Source organism: Acinonyx jubatus, chromosome E1 (assembly GCF_027475565.1).
Source record: "Acinonyx jubatus isolate Ajub_Pintada_27869175 chromosome E1, VMU_Ajub_asm_v1.0, whole genome shotgun sequence".
NCBI lineage: Eukaryota > Metazoa > Chordata > Mammalia > Carnivora > Felidae > Acinonyx > Acinonyx jubatus.
Window position 1 is genome coordinate 21,482,478 of NC_069397.1, and position 11,292 is coordinate 21,493,769.

At 49.5% G+C, this 11,292-nt stretch overlaps 1 protein-coding gene across 1 annotated transcript; it reads left to right on the forward strand.

The window, feature by feature from the left end:
• Window positions 1–8,592: 8,592 nt before the first annotated feature.
• LOC106987562 (C-C motif chemokine 2) lies at window positions 8,593–10,477 on the forward strand. Its single transcript, XM_015085854.3, has 3 exons — window positions 8,593–8,752; window positions 9,493–9,610; window positions 9,954–10,477. The coding sequence occupies exons 1-3, from the start codon at window positions 8,677–8,679 to the stop codon at window positions 10,057–10,059; spliced, it is 300 nt and encodes a 99-aa protein (XP_014941340.1). The 5' UTR covers window positions 8,593–8,676; the 3' UTR covers window positions 10,060–10,477.
• Window positions 10,478–11,292: the final 815 nt, after the last annotated feature.

Here is an 11,292-nt window from a genome sequence, read left to right on the forward strand (position 1 = left end):
GATGTTTATTTATTTTTTAAGTTTATTTATTTGTTTTGAGAGAAAAAGAAAGAGATAGTGCGAGCAGGGGAAGGGCAGAGAGAGGAAGAGAGAATCCCAAGCAGGCTTTGAACTGTCAGCATGGAGCCTGATGAGGGGCTCAATCCCATGACCCTGGGATCATGACCTGAGCTGAAATCAGGAGTCAGATGCTTAATCCATTGAGCCCCTCAGGCGCCCAAACTGTTTATTTATTTTTGAGAGAGAGAGCAAGTGGGGAGGGCCAGAGACAGAAGGAGAGAGAGTCCCAAGTGCAGGGATTCCCAAGTGCAGAGAATCCCAAGTGCAGATGATCCCATTCAGGGCTCATACTCATGAATTGTGAGATCATGACCCGAGCTGAGGTCGAGAGTTGGACGCCCAACCGACTGAGCCACCCAGGTGCCCTGGAAATAGGCTTCTTTTAAACAAAGAAGACCTGAGCATGCCCGTTGGGTTAAAGGAAGGGAAGAGTAGAAAGAGAGAGCCAGAAATAACACGGAGCTAATGGAGAAAACCAGCTTTCTGGAAAAGTCTGCAGAGGTTCAAGGATGTAGATCAATCAGAGACCCTCAACAAGAGGGACAAGCTCTTCCGCAGGAGAGAAGAAATTTGAGAAGATGAAAACAGACTTACGCTCTGGGCACAGGGATGAGCACGGAGGGAATTCTAGCCACACAGTCTCCGCTTCCTCAGGGGGTATGTTGTCTCCTGAGAGCACTGGAGCCTTAGCCTGGAGCCCGAGTTTTGGGGTACGCAGGATGGAAAGGACGAGGCATGTGTGCCAGCATCACTGGGGTGCTTATCCAGGACAATAGGATGGTCAGGAGTTAGGGGGTGTGGTCAGATGGCCTGCATTTGGGTACCAGCACGTGGGAACCATGGAAATGCAAGAATTGGCAAGGTGGGGAGGCAAGGAAACCAGGTAGGGGTGGAGGGCCCTGGAGGAGCTGACACAGTGCGTGTGGAGTTGCTTAAAGGGGAAGGAAGTGGAAGCCTGTGGTCAAAGAAATTGATGACTAAGTTGAACTCCATGAAATGCAGAAGGTCAGGGAGATGACAAAGTCCAGAGAGTGGGCCAATGCTGAAATGATGCGGTACTGGGCTCACTTGAGGGGCCCAGGAGCCATTAGAGGCCTTCCATATCAGTTCCTTTTCATCCCCTGATCTTTTCTTTCCCTTGACCCAGCACCTCTCTACTAAGCCTTCCATGGACATGGTGGACAGAGGTGAGCTCTAGAGAGAAGAGAAAGGAGAATGAGCAGGAGAAGGAAAGGACTGGGAGAGCGTGGAGAAGACTGGCCTTGGAGTGGGAACACCTAGGTTTCAGTCCTAGCCCCGCTGCTTCCCAGCTCCCTCATCCCTGAGCAAGCCGACCGCTATGCCTCGACGTCCGCATCTGTAACATGGGAGTGACGATATCGGCCTCATCTACATAACGATGCCCTTGCTAGATTCACATGATCTAATGAATCATAAAGCACATGCAAAGAATTCTAATCATGGGTGCCTCATGGCCCACAATTTTGAAATCTTTCCTTGGTAACCACACAGAAGTTCTAGAAGACATTCAGTAAATACTTAAAACTAATGGTTATCCTCATCATGAAATCAGAATTGTGTCATGGCGAAGTTTGTCATAGCTTGGGGATAGAAGGACATCCTAACTATATTGAGAGCATGTGATGTGCTGGAAAGTGAACTGTCCACAACAAACAAGTGTGTGTGTGTGTGTGTGTGTGTGTGTGCGTGTGCGTGTGTCCAATATAGTCCTTTCTGTCATCTTGGGGCACAAATGGTTCTCTGCTCCTTTATCCTCAGAACCCCCAAGTTGTCCAGATTAGGAGGAAATCTCTGTCGGTGCTTAAGTGGCCGCTCCCAACCTTGTCACAGCTCCCAAGAGCCTTGGGGACCTGTCCAGTCGAGCTCCAAGTCCTACTGCTAAATTTCAAGCACAGTGGCCAGGGCTCTCGGCTGCCAATGCTTCTGGCACTGCCCTGTGGCATGACTGTGTGGGACTGCCCACACAACCCAAAGTCTGTCTCTCTCCCTTGCTCTAACTGTGCCCCCTCTAGTCCTGGCCACAGTGCTACCCCGGGGCTCCCAAAGTCACGGTGTCTTCATTTTACACTGGCAGGTTTGGCCATGGCCCTTACCATGTGATGGCTGTATCGACATGGAGAGTGTCTAAGAACTTTGGACTCAAGAGAAGGGGCCTCAATTTTCTCCCCTTAGGAGGTCCTTGGTCCTTAAGCAAATGTACCCATCTTCTCCCCCATGTCCAGCTCTGCATAGCATGGAGTGTTAAGAGGGGCAGTCTTTCCCTTTGGTCACCAAAGGCTCTTTGCTCCCTTCATCAAGGACAATGAGGACTGAGTGCCTACAATGCAGTGAGTGCCTACTTCTACTGCCTCAGTAAGATTTCTCTAAACAAAGGAGGTTTGCCTTAGGGAAAATAAATAGCAGCTGGCAGTCTCACTGGAAAAAGTTAAGCTCTGGGTCACCAGGCACTTCCCACAGCACACACATGCATACACACAGCTTGTCTGCTCTGATTTCGGGAGTGCACTAAAATCCTGGGCAACCCCCTCTTTTCCCCCATTTAATTTTTTTAAGCTTATTCACCTATTTTGAGAGAGACAGAGACATCGTGAGTGGAGGAGGGGCAGAGAGAGGGAGAGAGAATCCCAAGCAGGCTCCTCACTGCCAGCGCAGAGCCCGACACGAGGCTCAAACTCACAAAACTGTGAGATCACGACCTGAGCCGAAACCAAGGGTCGGACGCTCAACCGACGGAGCCACTCAGACGCCTCTCTTTTCCCCATTTTAAATTAAGCCGGGCAGGGCTTTTCAGGGAGGAATCTCTATGGCACATGCAGCTCTGACAGTTCCCTAATTCATTGATTCTTGTCTGTCTCTCTCCCTTGCTCTAACTGTGCCCCTCTAGTCATTGATGCGCCCCATGCTAGGTGCTAATGCCAGGATCACACAAACAAAAGTCCCTGCCCACGACTGGCTCCTGCTTGCTCGCCATGCCCGCCCCATCATCAACAGCTCCGGAGAGAACAATGTGCTTGTGAAGTTTCTGTCATTACCCTGACTGTATTTCTGAGTAATATATACGTTGCAAAGTTGAGCTATTTGGCAACGCTTTATTCCAAATCCTTGCATCGAAGACAAAGAGATGTGTGTGCTGTGCAAAACCACATACCCCCCAACTTCTTCCCTCCCCCGCCCAGGCAAATACTGTCTGCGTGTTCATCCAGACTCTCTCAGGCTCTGATCTACAGTAAAGGCAGAAGAAGCTTATGAATGGAGAGCCAGCGCTTTGCAACCTGGGGCTACACGGCTATGCCAGCTGAAACCATTAGCTAAGAAGGAGCTTTTGTTCCCCCTGGGAAGTTTCCCTTTGTCAGGATGCAACATTTTGCAACCAAGAAAGAGAAGCGGCTCATCCCCCAAGAAGGGCCCGTGTGGTCGCTGAAAATCTCTCCCTGGTTTGTGCCCCCCAGCCCTGCCAGTACCTCTTCCCCGGATAGAACCAGTGGGCAACTTGGGAAAACCACAGCCTTGCTTCTGTATTCATCTCCCTGTCTGAGAGTAAACTACCCTGCGATACAGATATCTGGGGCAACGATTTGAAATTCTTGGACTGTTCGTAGGTTCAATCAAACACTATTTATTGAGAACCCCGCTGCAGGAAAGATACGCACCGGGCGCTGGATGCAGCACAGGCTGGAGCCTTGAGGTAGGATAGAGCACAGCACAGAGAGTTCTAGAAGCAGAGGGAGGGGCTGAGAGCCACGCCGAGATCTGAAGGCAGACAGGGGCCTGTCACAATGGGAGCTTCCCGTGAGAGCTGGCTGTGTGAGGACCCGAGGCCCTAACTCGATTCTGGGGCTGCTTCTGCCTAACTCAGGCTTTGGTCAGCCCCCAAAGGCTCTCCCTCTGTCCCTAGGCAGACAAGAGAACGGAGATTAGGAAGAGCTTAGGAAGTCTAAACCCCACTGCGTTACACTACAGATGCCCAGTAAACTTTCACAGCAAGAAATGAAAGCATCTGCTGCCTAGGATTGGCATGGGTGCCCTGAGGCCTCCTGGAGCTTGCTCGGGTCCTTAGAGTGACACAGCTCTTTACACGCTGCTTACAAAGCACCCTTGGTTTATCACTTCAGACAAGTCTCGTGACATTAGAAACAGCTGTCTTAGTAATCACACTTTACGGAAGAGGCTCAGAGAGGTCAAGGGGGTTGTGCAAGGCCACACAGCCTGACAGAGGCAGAGCCAGACCTCTGGCCCTGGTGTTCGGATGCTGCCTGGAGCTCTTCCCAGGAGTCCAGGCGGCTGCTTCTTCCTCCCCCTTCTCTTGCTCTTTCTCCTCTGGTTTCTTTCCTTTCTTCCGCCTGTGCTTCTTTTCTGTTAGTGTCACCTGGCCCGGCCAGCATAGCCTCTGCTTCGTGGACCCTACGGTTTAGCCCAGGGGTGTCCAAACACAGGCTGGAGATCGCCTGAGGCCCAGGGGAGGGCAGCTTAGAAAAAATACAGCTTTACATAACAAAACTACAGATTGTGACTCAGTGGGTCTAGGGTGCAGACCGGAACTCTCCTTTTTTGATAGGTTCATTGGTTCTTAACTGTTTGGAGGTCAAGGATGCCTTTGCTAATCTGATGGAAGCGATGGTCTCTCTCTCTCTAGAAAACTACACAGTCACATAAATATGGAAGACAATTCCAGATGGTCCTTGAAGCCTAGCCGGGAGCCAGGGATTGGAACCTTCATCTGGACAAAATGGACTGCTCTCTTCCCCCACCTGCTCCGGATTTCCCATACTCAGCCCTTTTAAGGTTGTTCTAATGGGATCATGGGCCAGTATCATCAACATCACCTGGGAGCTTGTTGGAAATGCAGGGTCTCAGGCCCACCCGAGACCAGGGACCAGAATCTGCACTTTAACAAAATTCCATGGAGATGTGCAAGGACTTTACATTTGCAGGGTCTGTAAGTTTGTTACAAAATGTGCCCCTCCTCCATCGAGCACTCACCCAAGTTTCCAGAACCTGCCAAACCCCGTGCCCACCTTAAACGCATCACCACCCAGCCTTCCCTGAGCCTCAGCAGCTCCGGTCTATCCAGTGAGGGCAATTGTTTGTCTCTTGAATTTCCCTTAAAAGCAAGGGTCCAGCAAAGGTGGTAAAATGTTCCTCTGTGTCTCCCCGTCTGCTTTTCATGACCTCTGTTTCCCTAAGATCCACCCCCCAGTTCAGCACCTTTACAAAGAGCACCTCCAGTGTGTTCACCTGTCCCACTGACACTGCTCAGGCCACCCTGGGCAATGCGATCTCTAAGTGACGAAAGTGATTTCTTCCCTACTCTGCTGTCCTTCCTTACAGTCTATCGAAGGATCCGCCGTGTCTCACACGACAATTACCTAACAGTTTACTTATGCTCACCCCCCCCACCCCCCATGATAGCCCCTCACTGTAGGGTCAAGAGCTGGTCCATGAGGGCTGGCCCAGAAGGCAGTCTGAGTGACAAGCTGGGACACCACTCCCTCCCCTCACAAAGAACCCAGGCCATTGCAGATGAATCTTTCTTTCTCTTGCAAAGGTTATCTGCACCCCCCTGACTCCCACTCACCCCACCCCCTGTAATATCCTTGGCTCCTTCATGCAAATAGACATAGGGCAGGTCCATCCCGGAACGCAGTAAATGCCTTCATGCTGGAAGCTTGGGGTGAACCAGTTCAGGTGTTTTCATCAACCCAGCCCCACTTCCCATGGATACTTCTGGAGAGCAAGCTTCATGTCTGGTTCATTTCTCCTTCCCCTTACCCCAGTCCCCTTCCAGGTGCTCTGCACGGAGGAGATGCTAATCGTATTCGTGCTCTGCTAAGCAGACAATGCAGGATATGAGCAAGGGTGCTACACGGAGAGCCCAGAAATGGACACAATCTGCCATTAGTTTTCTATGTCACCTCAGGCCCGTCACTGCCTCCTTCTTGGCCTCAGTTTCCCCATCAGTGAAACAGGATGATGATCTCCAAGGTCCTGTGCTTATCTGACATTCTGTATAAGAATAAAGAATGGATTTCTAGTCCTTGAAAGGAACCAGATCACAGAGTTGGGGTCCCAGGAAAATGGGCTCTGGAACTAAGAGTAACCTGGAAGAAGGCCTGGGGGAGGTATCTAGAAAAGACCTGGCTGGTGCAGAGCCTACTGTGTGTCTCACTCAAAAGCCTGAGTGGCAGGATGGGGGAAGGGGGCGCCATGCTGGATGGAGACTTTGCAGTAACTACAAAGCAAACCAAGGCAGGGGCGAGGTGCTGGCTTCTGATATTTCTAGAAAGCTCAGTCTTAGTTCCTCTTTCCATTTCCCCTGACACTGAGTGGGAGTCTGGGGTAATGACAAAGGTCCATGCGGAGGGTGTCTGTGGGGGGTGGGGGTGAGCCCCACTGGAAGAAAGGAAAGGAGGATTATTCACCAAGGAGTTATTCACTTTTCCATTCTTCATCTCTGAGTTGATGAGCAGGGGGCTAGGGGGCCTGTGTATTCCAGTGAGCTGCAAAACCTCGACCCTGCCTCTCCACAGTGTTCTACTTTGGGCCTTTCCCTTGTCCACTCCTAAGCAGGGGCCCGATCCAGACCTTGTGCCGGAACATTCCCAGCACAGCCCCACGTGAGACGGCGCTGGCTCCAGGCCCAGCATCTGGAATGCGGGCTCCGGCCAAACTCATTATTTTCCATGGGATCCGGGAAATTCCAAAGCTGCCTCAGAGTGGGAATTTCCACTTGTTTCTCCTCCTCTGTGACTGACCTTCCAGCTGAGGAGAGCATCGCTGCTTGACAGCAAAGGTGGGAGGGAGACAGCTATCAAGACACCTTCTCCTCTGATTCCCACCCCCTTCATCTTGGGTCTGTTGATTATCTCACACTCACAAAGACCGAGTCACTTTCCAAAACTGATGACCCTTCCTGGCAGTAGATACTTAGCTCCAGATACTCAGAAGTCCATCTAAACACTCCGAGAAGCCAAGAAGCTTTCCTTTTGGCCAGAGACCTCCCGTTGGCCTTCCCGTCTGGAATATGGTTTCTTCACATAAAAGAGCAGATGTGGAAATACACCATCTCTCCCGGTTTTTTGGTCCAGGGTCCTAGGACTGACCATGACATGACTGAACCAGGATCTCAACATCTTTCAACCTGTTAACCTGGGCAGAACCCAAAGAATGGATGGGCTCCACAGGCAAAGGGGATGCAACCCTCCCAGTCCCTGGCAAAGGACATTCAGAGAGATTAGGGAAAGGTTTCCACTAATAAGAGGGAAAAGCTCTTGGCAGCAGTGGAATGAGGAAGCTGAGACCTGAATTCTAGGCTCTGCTCATCTAATAACATGCCTCAAGGAATCCTATCATATTTGCAGAAGAAACGGATTCACTGAGATCAATGTGAACACCTTTAAGCTTTTATGACTGTGATTCTGGGGGTTTCTGAGGACATCTAAGGCAGAGCTGTGGCACTAAAGCAGACATTTGAATCCTGTAACACTGTCCCATCTGCTCACTGGCTCTTCCTGGGAATCCAGAAAGGAAGGGGGCATGTGCTGCCCGCCTTCTGCCTGCCTGCCGTATAACCACAGACTCCAAATCCCGCAGTGACTTAGCCACGAGGGATGTTTCTCCATTCCCCTTCGGATGCCGGCTACTTTGGCAGACGTGGAGGACACAGGGCACCCAGGGATATTACCAAGCAGCCGATTGGAGGATGTGTCACAGTGGTGATGCACAGACACACTGGGTCCTACCCTGGGAACCTTGGCAGGTGACTTACGTTGTCTGTGCCTCGGTTGTCTGATCTCTAAAATGGGAATTAACAATACTTACCGGATGGGGGTTGGAGAATTGAAAGACTTAGCACATGTAAAGGGCATAGAATATTCCTGGCACACAGTAAGCACTGTATGAGTATGACACGGGAATTTATCTGTAGCACTACATGACCTCTGTGGCATCTGCCATGTCTTAAACCCAGTGAATCTTGGAATTCAATTCTATGGTTATAAAATCCTATAGTTTGGCTCAGCTTCAACTGTGCCACCATCCTGGATGTTAAGAAGCAAATGGATTTATTATGCTGCTGGGGAGTCCACCAAGGCCTCGGGGCCCCTTCCTGGCTTGAAAACCCCACGGGCTGTTGCCTAAAGGTTGGCTAGAGGAGGGCATGAGATGCTGTCATCTCTCGTGATCTCTGTTTCCTTGCTTCCTTTTCAACCACAGAATTTTTGCTTCAGAGAAAGTGGAATTCTTAAGAAAATCCTGTTGTGTTCACATCTGTGGTCGCTCTGGACATAACTGTACCCCACCCACCCCACTTCTTTTGGTCTTAGCAGCAAATGGAAAAAGTGCCCAGTCCAGACTCACTACTTCCCTCCTACTTCCTGGAAACCTCCCAGGGCACTATCCTTGCTCAGCACATTTATGACTCCACTTTGTCATTCATTGAGAATGATGCTGCCCTGGGCCAAACTTTCTCTTAGCTCCGCCCTCTTTACTTTCCATAAAAAGCAGGCAGAGCAGCCAGAAGAACCAGAGGAGCAGAGAAGCTGAGACCAGCTTGGAAACCTCCAGCTCTCACGCCCAAGCTCCTCGTTCCCCGCAGACATGAAGGTCTCCGCAGGGCTTCTGTGCCTGCTGCTCACAGCTGCTGCCTTCAGCCTCCAGGTGCTCGCCCAGCCAGGTAAGCCCCTCTCTCCTTCCCTCTGAAGCCCACCACCCCATCTCTGGGTTCTCATAATCAGGAAAGTCAGAGAAGGACACAGAGGGAGCCAGATCACACAGCTGCTCCAGGGCAGAGCCTGGATGAGAATTCCAGCCGTGGACCCCAAATCCAGTCCTCCCAGGACTCCAACTCTGTAATCACACCCTCCGTGTAGTTACTGCCCCGGCTCCTTGCAACAGGGGTTGGGGACTTGGGTCATCAAAAAGAAGGGGACTCTGGTGGAGAGTGCGCAGGGTATCTCCAGATATGGTGGAGGGGAAAGGAGGAGACCCAGAATCTGGTCTATGCTTCGTTCGGTCCAGCATCCCGAGGCAGCAAGTATCAGAGAAACTCACAACTTGGAGCCTAGAGGGGGACCCATAGCTGGGTTCCCTGAGCTGATCTCTGAACCTGATAATTTGGATTATTCACTACTCCCAGGATCAGTGATTAATGATACTCCCAGGAATTATCTAGTTTTAACAGCTCCCTCTTCCCACCGCTCATTATCAATGCTATATACCCATTATAAAGCAGAGGAAGCTGAGTCAGCATGCCATTCTAGCTCTGAAGCATAGGCAGAAATATTGGGATTTATGAGTTCTACCTCTACTCCTGACTTCCCTTCTCCTGCTCCTTCCTACTCTTTCTTGCTATGATTAAGATCAGAAGAATCTAACCCATCCTAACATGCTTTTTCTTTGTGGTTCTATTTCCAGATGCAATTAATTCTCCAGTCACCTGCTGCTATACACTCACCAATAAGAAGATCTCGATGCAGAGGCTGGTGAGCTATAAAAGAGTCACCAGCAGCAAGTGTCCCAAAGAAGCTGTGATGTAAGTGGAACACACCAGCCCTCCCTGGGCCAGTTCTTCCTTGGGTAGCAAGGGACAAGCCTTACAAACCTAGAGAGTTAGGCCATCTAATCTCATCCTCAAAGGTGCCCAGTGGGAAAACTGAGGCCACAAGGGACAAGGTGACTCCCAACATCACTCTCCATCTGAGTGCTTACACAGACCCTCCCAATTTCTTTAGCGGGAAGTCAGGACGCCCTGATGTCCTCTCTCCACCTGCCTTCCTCTTCTTGTTCCCATGGCAGCTTCCTGGGGCAGAATGGGCTGTCGTCATAGGCTGAGATCTCGGTGGAACTCTATCTGACTGTGTTCTCTCTCCCTACAGCTTCAAGACCATCCTAAACAAGGAGATCTGTGCTGACCCAAACCAGAAGTGGGTCAAGGATTCCATGGCACACCTGGACAAGAAGACCCAAACTGCAAAGCCTTGACTACTCACTCTGAAACCGAAGAATCTAAAATTAATTTATTTTCTTCTAGTTTTCCCTAAATGCCCTCCTGATGTTATTTTATTATAATTTCAAAGACTACAAACTTTGTTTATTGATACTCACACGATGCCTGAAGTACTGTTAATCTTATTTAAGTTATTGATGTTTTAAATTTATCTTCCCTGGATACTAGGGTTTTTTTGTTTTGTTTTGTTTTGTTTTACATATGGAGACCAGACAAATTGCTTTTCTCTGGGAGGGGGGGAAGTTCCACCCCTGGGATGGTGTGAGTGTCCTTGCAAGGACCATTAATACAAAGACTATGTTTTAAATTCTAAAGAATTGCTACAAATGCTATTGTGGAGATGTATATTATATAACTATTGATCAGTATATAAATATATATTTTTGTACAAAACTGCCTTTGGTGTTTTCTTGAAAGAAATTAAAAAGCTGAGTGTAATCTTGGTGATTAGGAGGGAACATGTTTGCAGAGGGTGGGCTTGTGTTGGGAGGAGTGACAATGTGGATTGGCCCCGGTCTTTTTCACTGGGTAGGCAAATCTGAGTGCCTATAGAAGAATCTTTAAGTCAGGGCCCAGTCAAGCATTCCAGCCCTACCATTCTAGTCCCCAAGACCATCTGTCCAGATCCCAATTACCCTTGTCACCCTATCTCTTTAGCAACGCCCCATGTCCTTTCTCACAGCCCTTGACCCCTGCCCTCAATCTCTCTCATCATCTACTACTACTGCCCCCTACCTGGGATACTTGCCCCCAACCTCTCCCCCTCCAAGTAATCTTCCAACTTGGAGTAATACAGACACTGCCGACTTTGGGAAATCAAGGAGAAACTGAATGACCACTGATAAGAGAGTCAGATTCAGATTTCATAAAGAAGATATGACTTCAACTTCTCCTTGATGAATACATGAGATTTTTCTAGAAAAATTACAGTATCATTTAGAAGAGGAGAAAGAAAAATGGAGCCAAATACCTGGAGGTAGAAATGATGATGGTGTGTACACCAAAGAGGGTGAAAACCAATCAGGTGGGAGTTGGGGTCCATGTCGTTGTCAAGTGTTGGGGAAGTTTAGAAAGAAAAGTTGGGAAAGGGTTTTGAATGTCAGGATGGTAAGTCAGTACTCAACTTCATAGATTAAAAGGAGATGTTGACAATGTTTGAGCCAATGAGGAAGGACATGCCATGTTCAAAGATTCAGAGGTGAGTTTCA

What these genes read in the sequence shown, in the direction of transcription:
- LOC106987562 (XM_015085854.3), top strand. Translation starts at nt 8,677, where the DNA reads ATGAAGGTCTCCGCAGGGCTTCTGTGCCTGCTGCTCACAGCTGCTGCC. An exon ending in CCAGGTGCTCGCCCAGCCAG is followed by an intron (nt 8,753 to 9,492) that starts GTAAGCCCCTCT and finishes TTCTATTTCCAG; the next exon opens with ATGCAATTAATTCTCCAGTC. An exon ending in TGTCCCAAAGAAGCTGTGAT is followed by an intron (nt 9,611 to 9,953) that starts GTAAGTGGAACA and finishes CTCTCCCTACAG; the next exon opens with CTTCAAGACCATCCTAAACA.